Below are 13,185 nucleotides of genomic sequence, written 5' to 3'. Positions count from 1 at the left end.
GAAATTCAGTCTGTTCTGCCAGAGAGCTCAGGTGCCACAACAAAGTAAAAATCCCAGCATTCCATAGCACTGAGCTATGGCAATTAAAGCGATGTCAAACTGGATATTTTTCTGCATTCCGGATGCAGCCTTACTAAAGGCAAGTGCCTGAAGCATGATGCCATGGAGATCTCAGGGAGCAATATCAACCATCTTCTCTTGACTTCGCAGATGCAGCTGAGTGCAGCTTCGGAGCCTCCATTCCTTTCTGTCCCCTAGCCAATAAATAGTCATATGACTAAATGCTCTGGTCATTTGCAAGCTGTCTTTCTGGAGCAAGAAGACACCGAATGGTGTTAGACTCCACATACACAATGTAAGATATATAAAAAAGGCTTGAATCCATCCAGACTAGCTCTTCTTACCTTCAGTTGCCCTTAGCTCCAGACTTTGATGTAGCAGTCTACTGGCAGCGATGGGCTAGGAAGAAGAAAATGGTACCCTTTATCACTATGGCCTACTAGTGCAAGACAGGATGAGAATAAGGCCTGCAGATTTTATCATTTTTGGTGTCATCTCATTTTCTTACCCGCAGAAATGCTTCAACTCAATGGGTAAAGACCGTGACACACCAACCCTGTTTCGTGCTTCACAATAGTAAATGCCAATATGTTTCCGTCTCACTTGTTTTATGGTCAGCAAGACATCTGTCGAAACCAGCTCCAACTGTTCCTCATTTTTATACCATTTGTAAGTGAGTTCCTGGGGGTTTGCCATTCCCGCTTCACATCTCAGCCGAAGGGAATGGTCCACCCTGACCACCTCTTCTGTATCAGCCAGAGCTCTTACATCTCTGGGGGCAACTGCAGGTAAGAGAGGGAGGATAAGCCAAAAGAAACATTGTCCAAAGACAACAGAACTTTCTGGAACCCACGAACCCACATGTTTGTATGTAACCATCTCTGGGCTGAATTAGATGCGACATGAATTGCAAAAACCACTGAGCATGCAAATATTTGCTTTAAAAATAAATAAATAAAAACAAAGCAAATGAAAATACATTTTAAAATAATTAAATGTTTTCTCCCCGATAGGTAAAATTACAAGAGTTTTGTGCATTTTGTGATTCGTTTTTATTTATTGTTTGTTTTGTATTTTTTTACATTTGGGAACTTTTTGTGAAAATGTTTGGTGGGGAAATTTTGCACAAAAAAACCCCTCAACTGAAACAAAAATGAAACATGGGGAGAAAGATACTGATCTTTTTACTCTCACTTGGGGGGAAAACCCTCATGGAAGTTAAGTCCTTTTGAGCGGGCGTCTTGTTGTGCTGAGACAGCTTTTTTTGGCAGTGATCTAAGTATTTGTGTACATTCATTACATCCCTAATCAGCATGCATATTTTGTTAAGTAAGTCCCATCACCAATGGTGGCCTCTCTTCAAATGCATTTATCAGCTTTGGACAAGTAAGGCATCCTCTCTGCAACTCCAGCTCCATTCCCAAAATCAGGCAAATGTGGTGTAGCAGAGCAGATACAACCCCCCCCCAACCAACACACACACACACACACACATCCTGGAGCAGAAATAACAGATTAGGCACTTTGTAAGACAGGGCACAAGAAAGTTGTTTTCAGTGACACCATAAACCACATACTATATTGGTGAGATCTTGTCTCTGGATAACCATATATTGAAATAGGTGGAATCCATCAGCTGAAGATAACTGAAGGACCTTGTGGTCCCATACTAAGTAATGCCATCCCACATCAACTTCCATTGGAACATGGCAGAACCATGGGTGGTGCACTCTGCCTCTCATGTTTGGAACAGCCAAGACAGAATGAATGCTTACTCTTAAAATTGGTGGGAGTTTGAGTGGACAGGACAAAGTCAGAAAGCAAAACATAGCAACAGCTTTGTTCACACGGATGTCAAAGAACATTTTCACGAAGGAGATTATCGCATGGAGGAGGGAAGCTTCCTCCTCCCATCATTAAATTGTGTAAATCTCACAATCAAGGGTAAGATTATCACACACCTGTGCTTGTCTCATTCTTGCCAAATCTGTAAACAGTAATGGGAAGTGACATGGAATGGAAACTCCCATTAATACCAAATGAGGGGCCCATGGCTGTTTACAGATGGGACAAGAATGGGATAAGCGCATGGGGGTGTGATCATCTCCCCCCCCCCCAGTCAAGCAATTAACACAATTTAATGATGATTTAATGACAGAAGGAGGATGCTTTCCTCCCATGTGATAAAGTCCAAAGTGTCTGAAATCTAGGTGGCCATTCATCAGATGGTGGCCAGATGACTAGCATGCTTGGCTGATTTGGTGAGCATTAGTTGCATTGTTCACAAATTCTACTGCAGTTTTGTGGAATTCAAAATATAGTTGGACTCTTGAAATTTCCAAAGGAGATTTGAATTTGGCATTGAGTCAAACTGAGTGGTCTCTAAATTACTACGGGATAAATCAGGCTGTTTTCTGAAGTAATAAATTGGTTTCCAAGCTGAATGGTCTCAGTGCCCAGCCCTACCCACAGTGTGCCTAACTCATGCACAGGCAACTTGTGAGTCTCCAAAATGTTGCTGGGCTGAAACTTCCAGCAGTTGTACCCAACATAGCTAATGATGAAAAGTGATGGGAGTAGAAACCCAGCAATACATGGAGGCTCACAAGGAGCTCACCCCAGATGGGTTCCTTCTCATGATTTCCTAGCCCATTGTTCACTTACATAACACATTTAGCATCATTGTACTCTTGGATCTTTGTGACCCAACCTCGGTCGTTAGAAAGCATGTCAGCACTTTCCCATGGTCCTCAAAACTGGTTTCAAAATTCAGCGTAGTGCGGACCATTCCATTTTCAGTTATTGTGTCTTGTGAAGACAAATGTTCCTTCTCTAAGCCACTGAGAGTCAATGTTATATTCTCTTCTGGACAATGGTGTGGTGCCGAACAGATCACTTTAGTTATCCTCCCTTCTCGAATTCTCACAGGGACAGTTTCCATCTTGGGTTCTGGAGGTGCCTCTGCACCAAGAAAATGAAAGATATTAGCCAATGTTTTGAGGGAAAGCAAAAAAAGAAATTATCTAATTCACAAAGGCTTATCCTTGATTCTGTCCACAATCAAAAGTGTTGACCATAAATTCAACTTTGAAGGAGATGACACCTTGGTTTAGGGCAGGAAGAATTATGTGCCATGTGTAGAACATGTGCACTCCTTTGGGGAGCAGTGCAAACCTTTAGACTCCTGAACCCCATCCCATTTTTGCCAAAAAAACCACAAAGATTTTAAACACCAGTTGTGGAACTGTATAATGTTTGGAGCAGGCTCGCCGCTCTGATACAACCACCAAAATGGAGTCTCAGAATAGACCATTGATGGTGAACCTTTTCAAGGCCGAGTGCCCAAGATGCAACCCAAAACTCACTTTTTTATGGCAAAGTGCCATGTCCCTCTGGCTTTCTAGCAACAAACTCTTGCAAACTCTGTGCTGGGGTGACAGCACATGTGCCCACAGAGAGGGCTCTGAGTGCCACTTCTGGCACATGTGCCAGAAGTTCGCCATCACTGGAATAGACTAAAGGAAGATGGGACATGATACATTATTATTTCAGGTCACGCAAAATGTAGATGGGGTGACACACTGCAGTCCTCCAAAGCTCCTGAGAAGTCAAAAATGTGCCTGTGGAGCCCACCATTGTCCGAAGCATGCATATTGTAGGTTAAGGTTGTTTAAAAAGGCTGTGTGTTAGTAGGCATTTGTGACTCCCCTTTCCACTCCAGGGCTGTTGATTTTGGAACTACACACACAAACACACACAAACCCCTTGTGATTTCCTCATATCTGTTCCATTTGTTTATGGATAGTTGCTTTTGGCAACCTAAGAGATTGACTCTTACCTCTAAACACCAAAGTTCAAGGAAATAATGTGAACAACCTATCACAATTCTGGACTGAAAGATGGCAACTCCAAGCATGGGGTGGTACTGTGAAAGGGAAGACCTTGTGTCATAACTAAAGAGCAACTTCTATATGGAATGCGAAAGGAATCAAAACTGTCCTGCAATGTTCTTACCTGTAACATTTACTGTAGCACTAAGAAACCTCTTGAGTGGCCACGGATAGTCTGTAATTGAAGCAAGAACTCTTGTCCTGTATGTGCCACTGTCCTTTGGCTGAAGTTGGGTGATCATCAAGCTACAGTCTGCTTTGCTAAGATCCCCTACAAAGCTTACCCGTCCCTGGAAGGCAGGAGACGTTAGGTTCACCTGGTCCATTGGTGTTTTGGAGCTGTCATACAACAGGTGATCACTATAATCATACCAAATATCAGGATCAAAATACCACAATACAGAAATGGAAAGGACAGTATGAGGCGATTCATTGATGTAACATGGAATCCACACGCAGGATCCTTTCCAGGAAGCCAGGGGACTCAGGGTTATGCTCAATGGAGTTCTGTAGCATTGGTAACCTGAAATAAGGAAGAAAATGGTCAGTTTCCTATTGCCCATCTAGAAGCATGTAGTTTAAATGCATCTACTGGAAACTCCACAACTCTAAACTCCTTTGTGCCTCCCAGAATTCAGAAATGAGCTATGAAATGTTGAACCATTTCATTTCTTTGACTATTCATCCAATAGACTAATCAACAAATAAATAGAATAATAGAATCTCTGACTCACAAATGACATGAAGCAGGATTCTGGGTGAGATGTTAGTGCCCACACTGTTGCTGACTTCACACCAGTAGTTGCCAGACTGTGCCATAACGATTTCTGGGAAGATGAGCATTTCATTGGTAGCATTCAGCTTTTGCCCGTCATGGTACCATGCATAGCTAAAATTGCGTGGATTCGCCATTCCCACTTGACATCTCAGCTGTACAATGCTGCCTTCATCAATATACTTGGGTGCTCCTTTCCAAATGCTTACATCCTTGGGGGCAACTGTAGAGGTTAGATCAAAAACAAAACATCAAAATGAGACATCTTTATATCCAAGCAACTAAATGAAGGAGATATAAATATAGGATACACTACATGCTGATTTAATTACTGTAAGTTCAAAATAATGATATATGAATCTTATTTATCAGATGGAAAGACACATGCAAACCGCACTCAACATGCGTGCTCCCGACACCCATCTTTCCTTTTGTGCCAGTGATGGGTGTTCACTGGTTTTATCACCCTGAGCTTCTAGAAGCACCAAAAATATTCTACTGTACATTGTTTCCTCAACTGCATGTTTTTGCCTCTTCCTTTTTAAGCTGTGACTGACAACGACTGGCAATTTCTCAAGACAAGGTTTCAAGCTTTCATGAAATGAAACAGTATTAAACATTCCCTCTCCAAAAGATACCTATCATCTCTATACATACTGATTCTAAAATACTTTGTCCAAAGTCTAGGACTTCATTCCTGATTTAGCTTTGTCAATCATATTCATTCTGCAATCCCTGCATTTCCAAAGCATAAACAATAATAGAGCTATATAGCTGCACTCACATTGTTGTCACACACTTTGAAGACCCCACACATGAAGAATGAATACGTATGTCCCCATATAACCTCTCCCTTTTCCTGTTAACATACTCTGGCTGCCAATGGTGGACCTCCAGATGGTAAGGTAAATCACATTACTCACAGTGGACATCCACAGTGACTGTTTGAGATGAAGTACATCCAACCCAGTTGCATGCTTCACATCTATAAGAAGTTGCTGGTCCAGGTATTGCAGGGAAAGTCAGTAGTTTTGGACCACTGTACCTGTGTTCAATGGTATGGGAATCTGACTTAGCCCAGTTGTACCAGTTGTCATCAGGCAAACTTCTCCTAACAGAGCAGTTCAGTCTGACATTATCTCCTTCCTTTATGGGCAGATTATTTAAAAGAACAAGCTGGACACCAAGGGGAACATCTGGAAAAACAGATCAATGCGTTTCTTTGGGAAGAAATAGGTCATAACAATATTTCGGTGAATGTACATGCACAGTCAAGAAAATAAGGTAATATGCTTATGAACCAGTAAACAAAATAGAGCAGAAACATATCAAAAATTGTAGTTAAAATATTTTACTTTGGCCTTCATCTTGTGCTATCATTGTGGTCAGACTCTCCCTATCCAGGAATTATCATACCTGGCAAACCAGAAGCTAATGACTAAACATTAGAAAGAACTTCTTGACAGTAAGAGTGGTATGACAATGGAACCAATTGCCTAGAGAGGTGGTGGGTCTCCTTCTCTGGATGTCTTCAAAAAGAGACTGGAGAGCTGAAGATGCTTTCGCTGGAGATGCTGTACTTTGGCCTCTATGGCCCATGAGACCCCTTTTGACTCTATGATTAAGAACTTAGGTCTACCAAGTCTTCAAGTTAAATGGCTGGAAAGAGGATTAACCCCAACCTACACATGTGTTCTTTCACAGAGGTACAGCTCCATGTAGGACTGTGCATTCCTTTTGGTCATGGGAACCACCTCCCAGGGACGTTGCTTTTCATTTCCTTGTCTCAGTTTATTGACTCTAATCCAGCTCATCATGAAATCCAAACACTGGTTCCGAACAAACTGATCTGACAGTGATCAAACTATACAGATATTTTAGCACATATTTTACAGAGATGCTCTCTCGAGTTTCTGTTCCTCATAGGGCTCATTCCCACTTACATTGAAACCAGTTTGGGATTCGCCTTTGCTCTCTGTTGGTAAATCGATTCCAAAAGGTCTGTCGTTCCCACTATGAAAGTGGATCTTTTCATTATCCCATTAGGGTCAAAACTGGTTTCAAATGGGAACAACGGTCATATAAACCAATTGGAAATTCACTTTAAATCATAGTGGGAATGAACCCATAGTATATTTTCCCCCTTTCCCTGTATGTTATATTTGGCCTGTTTGGTTTTGCGGCTGAAAACATGGGTTTAAGCTGCAAATTTGGTCGCTTATTTGTGAATCAAACATCTCTGAGGAAATCTCAATGGGGAAGGAAATATCACCCTCCCTTTAAAATCCATTCTGATCCTCCGATGACATGGAAAAATAGAGCTGTGTGTGTTACCAAAATATGGCTAATACCTCATCCCAAATCCTATGCCTACCTCGCTCAGAAGCTTCATATAGAATCTGTGTTTAAAATGTTAAAATTCATGCGGAAAGGAGGAAGAACAAATCTTAGAGGATTCCCCAGCATAATCCCCATGTGGTTCAGTAGAAATCCCCCAATGTCACTTGATGAAATTAACCTCAAAGAAAGAAGTACAACATATCATTGCCTCCAGCCTTTCAGTCCCTGTGCTCAGAGCAAGTCCAGAAAAATATGCTGTGTGGTCGCAAAATCCACAGAGAAATCATGATGAAGCAATGGGTTGCACAAAGAACCACTGAATAGTTTTTTGTTTCCCATCCAAAATGAAAACATACATGTGTATAACCCAAAGGTATGTGCATGTATGCTAACAGCATGATTCCAGCCATTATCTTATTTTCACTTAACCCCACTCAAAATGCTTTATTCGTTCCCATCTCACACTCACGTTTCACATCCAGCTGCAGCGTACTCTTGGATTTTTGTGCCCCATCCTTACTAGTCAGCAAGCATGTCACTTTTTTCCTCTCTTCCTCCCATGTTGGTTCAAAACTCACTGTCGTCTGGATTATCCTATTTCCTATGGTCCTTTTTGGCAGATGCTTTTCTAAGCCACGAAGAATCAGCACCATTGGCTCCTCAGGGCAATGATAAGAAGCTGAACAGATCACTTTCATCGTCCACCATTCTTGGGTTCCCACACGCATGGCTTCCATCTTGGGTTCTGGAGGTTTTTCTGATCCCAGAAGATAAAAAGCAAGATCACTTGTGCACATTTTGGAAAGGAAGCTAAAATTAGACATTTGGTAAATTTGGGCCTTTTCTACATGACACGTTATGAACCAGAAACCTGGCCACAATCCAGAATGCTTGAATGACCTCAGTAGTCCCACTTATCTTTTGATGCTTTCACTCAGATTCTCCATTGGGGTTGCGCAGTGTAAATTGCCACACATGGAGTAATTCATCAGTTGTGCTATGCAACTCTTGTGTTGAATGGCAATATTGCACAACTGAATGTGAAATCCAGGGTGCAGCAACATTGCATGCACTATCCTGCTTCCAGAAACGTGAAGTGAGTGCAGATGTTCTACTTCTTTAGGGGAATGTATGCATGTCTAAGTAAACATGGGATTCTAAGCATAATTGTGCATGATACCTGTTAGCACAGACTTCCCATTCCAGATTTTGAAAAGGGAATGCACAGAGCAAAATCCTCAGGCCAGCTTCAATTCAAACTGCTGATTATTACCTATAAAGCCCTATACATCTTAGGCCCAAACTATCTGGAAGGCTATGGCTAGAATCTAACATCCCCTCGGTGTACTGTAAATATTCATATGCAGAGATACATATGCTGTGCCAGCACTATACAAGCCCTGTGCAGAATAGTAACATTGCACAGCACATATCAATGGCATGTGTGACTGGGTGACATTACACAATGTGCAATAGAAATTGTACATTGTGTAATGGCTCCCAGTCACACATGCCATCGATATGTGCTGTGCAGTATCAATGGCATGTGTGACTGGGTGCACAGTGTACAATGTGCAATTACAATGTGTACGTAGAACTGCAGTGCCCAACATTATAGTGTACACAGCTCCAATTGTGACTGCAATGTCTGTTACATTGTGATGATTAATTCTAGAGCAACTTATGCATATATATGTCACTAACAGGTGCTAGCCCACATCTCTCCACATGAACCAACCCAAGTCTTAAGCTCTTTGGCAAAGGTCTTTGCCTCTATCTCATGATCATCACAGCTCTATTTGGTGGGGACACCAGAGAAAGTCTTCTCACTGGCTGTGAAATTTCATTTTCAGTGATGCTAGACTGGTCCCTACCTTGCTGTCAAAGAAAGACTTATTTATTTATTTATTTTTATGTATTTATTTTAAAAAGACATTTGAAAGTTATGTCATGAGACATCTCTTCTATAAGATTTCTCTGTTGTGTTTTTAATATTCATGTTAAGTTTGTAAGGCTCTTGGAGATCTCTCATTCATAGTCTTGCAAGAAGACAATGTCAGTGTGAGTACATGAACAACAACTCCAAAACTGAAAATGTTGTGAAGGTCTTGGGAGATCCAGGGGGACACAGGAGGTGCAAAAAATTGGTTTGGGATGGGCCAGGATTTCCGAACTTAAATTATATGGGATGATGAAAAAATAAAACCCACTCTGCAAAGTTTTTACCTCTAACATGAATTTTTGTACTCTGAAACATCTGTTGCCCATCCTGGTTTTCATCCAAAGTGGCTACTTTTGCACTGTATGTACCACTGTCATTCATGCGGAGTTGAGTAATCATCAGACTACAGTCTCCTATGGATAGATCTCCTACAAACTGCACCCGGTCCTGAAAGTGAGGACTTGTTAAGTTTGCATGGTCCTCCAAAGTTTTGGAGCTATCATATATTGGGTGACCACTATAGTCAAGCCATGTATGAGTCGAAGAAGGCTGAAAATACCAAGCCACTGTAGCAAGCGTGAGATTAGCAAAATGAAGTGTTTCATTGATTTGGCAAGGAATCAATACACAGGACCCTTCCCAAGTCACCAAGCTTTCGAGGCTTATGGTCAATGAACTTCCATTACAAAGGACACCTGAAATGGAGAGAGACAAGGAAAATGTTGGTCAGAAACTTCCATCTGTCCCAAAGCCATGATGATTTGCTTCCATCTTTCTGACACCTTCTATCTCCCACCCGAAAGGAACAAAGCAAAAGCAAAGCCTAACTGTTATGACAATATTAGATCTAACCAGGTCTCCAGACAAAACAGGAATTCTGCTTTCTCCAAAGAAAATTTGCTTTCATTCCCTACATTTCTAGCATTGCAGCCTTGAAACATCAGTTGACAGTCAAAGAAAGTGGGCAGGCAAAATTTACTAAGGGAATGTGAACATAGCCTATATGAGTCCCAGGCCTGGATGATTTTTTCAGTGCTTTCAAAGAGATCAAAAGGAGCAGTAAAAGCCACTAATCCAATCTATATTGTGCATACATTACCATGGAGGAAAAACAGCACCAAGAAATGTTTCATTGTGGCTCCGTCCGATTGTCAAACCTGGTTAAGGAGAGACATGTTGCTGATTTGTACTTTCATTCATTCAGAGAATCTATACTTATAGTCAAAAGCAGAAGGGGTAGGATGCAATATGGAATGGAACAGATTAACCTGGTAAGAGGGAATGGCTGGCACTGAATATTCACACTCCACACTACAAAATTCCTCCTCAACAATGGGAATATGTACAGAAATATGTCCATAAACATGGCGTAAACTACTCAGTTGAGTGTCCACCACAACTTAAGTATTGTCATTGATCATTTATTTATGTGCCATATTTTCAGTAAATACACTGTGCTCAAAGCACTTCACATAAGACACCATTTAAATCTAATAAAAACAATTAGAATCCATCACATTAGTGATTTGTCAACTGCAGTCATCTTTGAAACAAGCAAAGTGGAGGCTAATTTTAAACTGTAGCTGTTCGTTTTGACAATCCAGATAGTCACACCCCCAAGGAGAATCCAAACATGCAAACAGCCATAATGATCGATATGAACAAACTGAATCCTGGGATTTATAGTTTGTTGTAGCATCAGAGCTCTCTGACAGAGAAGGCTAAATAACTCACAAAACTACAAGTCCCAGAATTCAATAGCATTGAGCCATGACAGTTAAAGCAGTATCAAACTGCATTAATTCTGCATTGTAGATGCAACCTTAGATGACCTAGTCTTAATAAAGCTAAGTTTTAACTTGATGCCAATTTAACTTGTCAGGGTTAAGAGGAGGAAGCAAACTCACTATCCAGAGCAAAATAAAAGGCACACTCACCTGTCAATGTGAAATGTCAGATCTGACAGCGTTTCTTTTGCTGTGACTGAGGTATTTCAGACAGAAGAAACATTTGCTTGTTCCTCTGGTGTGTTTTCCACCTAGACCAAATGTTTGCCTATGTGGGAGAAGTAAGAACTGGCACAGAAAGAAGTCAAGGACAGTTATTGGCATCTACGCCTTTTTCATGAATTGCATAGCCAAATGTTCTTATTTTCCTCCCTTCTGGAGCAAGCAGCTTCTGCACCCAGGAGAATAGGCTTGTCTTGTCAGATGCTCCGTGGGACTGGAGAAACGAAAGATGACAATTCTGTAGAACACTTGGAGGTTCTGGCTACCAAGAGCAAGTAGCCTTCTGCTCCATATCTATATCTATGTACAGTATTAGGATGGGATACCTAGAAAGCATCTGGATCTCTACATAACTGCCCAGATGTGTTCATGGGCTACCACAGGCACAGTCTGGCTCTTCTTTCCAACCATGTAGTATTCTCATTGGATTGTCTGTGCCTATTCAGAGTTATCGTTGGGAATGCTGGAAAACGAAGTAGTATCCAAGATGTCCTGTTGGGCTAGGATTTTACCTAACCAACAATGATCTTCTTAACTCTGGTTTACTATCACAATTCCTGCTTCCTTTCTAACACTCTGCTGCCTTAGAAGGATGGTAGCTATGAAGAGGGCAGAATCAAATGGTTTGGGCCTTCGTATTCTTCTGCCCATTTCCATGCCCTCTTGTGCCCTTTTAGCTTTTGTCCCCACCTTTGGTCAAACTCTGCCTCCCCTGGGATTTCATGTTCCATCTTCCCACCCACTTGTTCTGCAATCCTTCCTCTCTTTGTACAACTCTTTCCTTGGACTCCTGACAAAGCAAACGCTGAACTTATCATTAACAGAACTCAGAATCAGATTGAGTGACACTTATCATCAATTGCCTAGCATAAGCTCCAACTTTATGTACAGCACTGTGTAAATTTACAGCGCTATATAAATAAAGCATAATCATCATCATCACCATCATCATCATCATCATCATCTCTGGTTCTTGCTGCTAGTGGTTTGTCTTGAACTGGGTAGGTGTGATTATACTGTAACCTTGGAAATCTGGAGTCTGAGTATTAATCTGCATACAAGATACACAGTGTGGGAAGGTTATTTTTTTCATCTACAACTTTCAGAAGCCTCCATCCAATGCAATCACTGGAAGATACTAGTAGTTGTAGTCTGGTCCCCCAAAAACATTTCCAATCTGTGAGTCAAGGTGTTATGGGGAGTGATAGGGAACATAAGAGTTAGGTGATTCTAAGCCAAGGGTTTGACATCAGTGGTAGGAGGTGAGTTTTGCCTGTCTAATGGACCTGCTTCAGTCTTTGACATCTTCAGTTAAGGAATGAGAGCGGCCTTTAGAAAAGTACAGCTTTCCAGATACAATTGGACTGCAGTTCTTCATCTCTGGTATCCTTGCTAATTCTGTTGGGAGTTATCCCCTAGCAACATCCAGCAATAGCATCAGACCACTGAGGTCTGTCCAGGAGGCATTCCTCTTGTGAATACATGATGTGAAGAACAGGTAAGGGCTTCTTTGTTGTGACACACTGGCTGTGAACAGCCCGGCTGCATCCCATTGGGGAATAGTCAGGTTATTTGTCAATGTGACAATCTCCCGAATGTGCAATGTTCTTTTTGTGTAGATCTTTGGACAAAAATGTAATTGATGCACAAATCTCACCTGGTTACTCAGGTGAGATTTGTGCATCAACTTCTACTGTTGCCCTCCATCTATTGAACAGTTTGTTGCTGTGTGCCATCAATACCAACTTATGACACCTCTACAGCAAATGTATCAAGGGGTTTTCTTGACAAGCTTCTTCAGAAGGGGGTTGCCTTTGCCATCTCCTGAGGTTGAGAAAGTGTGCCTTGCCCAGTGGGTTTTCATGACTGAACAGAGATTCAAACCCTGCTTTTCAGAGTCCTAGTCCAATGTTCAAACCACTACACAATGCTGGCTCTTCTATTGAGCAATAGATGGTGCTATACTCCAACAGCACTTTGAAAACCAGGGAAGCTGTATGATGCAGCGAGAGAGTAATGTATGACACCTGACACTCAACTCTATTACTCCTTTCCACCCCAATCCAAGGAGGCTGTCTACTACACCTATATATAGTGTAATCACAATCGCACTCTATTATGGGTTCTATAGTTTTCACATGCAGGTTTTGTAGCTTTCACATACATGTG

At 41.5% G+C, this 13,185-nt stretch overlaps 1 protein-coding gene across 4 annotated transcripts; it reads right to left on the bottom strand.

Moving 5' to 3' along the window:
* Positions 1–404: 404 nt before the first annotated feature.
* Positions 405–11,720, bottom strand: LOC121915975 (B-cell receptor CD22-like). Of its 4 annotated transcripts, XM_042440663.1 has the most exons (10): positions 10,945–11,717; positions 10,107–10,164; positions 9,292–9,702; positions 7,535–7,822; positions 5,649–5,921; positions 4,685–4,948; positions 4,075–4,473; positions 2,725–3,021; positions 569–842; positions 405–459 (listed from the first exon to the last, which is right to left on the bottom strand). In XM_042440663.1, the coding sequence occupies exons 2-10, from the start codon at positions 10,138–10,140 to the stop codon at positions 417–419; spliced, it is 2,283 nt and encodes a 760-aa protein (XP_042296597.1). In that variant the 5' UTR covers positions 10,141–10,164; positions 10,945–11,717; the 3' UTR covers positions 405–416. The 4 variants fall into 4 exon arrangements, with proteins under 4 accessions (XP_042296597.1, XP_042296598.1, XP_042296599.1 ...); XM_042440664.1 differs by lacking the exon at positions 2,725–3,021 and having other exon boundaries at positions 10,945–11,720; XM_042440665.1 differs by lacking the exon at positions 10,107–10,164.
* Positions 11,721–13,185: the final 1,465 nt, after the last annotated feature.

The sequence above is a fragment of the Sceloporus undulatus genome, chromosome 9, assembly GCF_019175285.1.
Source record: "Sceloporus undulatus isolate JIND9_A2432 ecotype Alabama chromosome 9, SceUnd_v1.1, whole genome shotgun sequence".
NCBI classification, from domain to species: domain Eukaryota; kingdom Metazoa; phylum Chordata; class Lepidosauria; order Squamata; family Phrynosomatidae; genus Sceloporus; species Sceloporus undulatus.
Note: the sequence above shows the minus strand (reverse complement) of the source record. Positions and strands in the feature narration are given on the sequence as shown.

Coding starts and splice junctions, on each gene's coding strand:
- LOC121915975 (XM_042440663.1), bottom strand. CDS start 10,140: ATGAAACATTTCTTGGTGCTGTTTTTCCTCCATG. Junction 3,022..4,074: donor TGCTACAGTAAATGTTACAG/GTAAGAACATTG, acceptor TTCTTGGTGCAG/AGGCACCTCCAGAACCCAAG. Junction 843..2,724: donor AATGATGCTAAATGTGTTAT/GTAAGTGAACAA, acceptor TCTTACCTGCAG/TTGCCCCCAGAGATGTAAGA.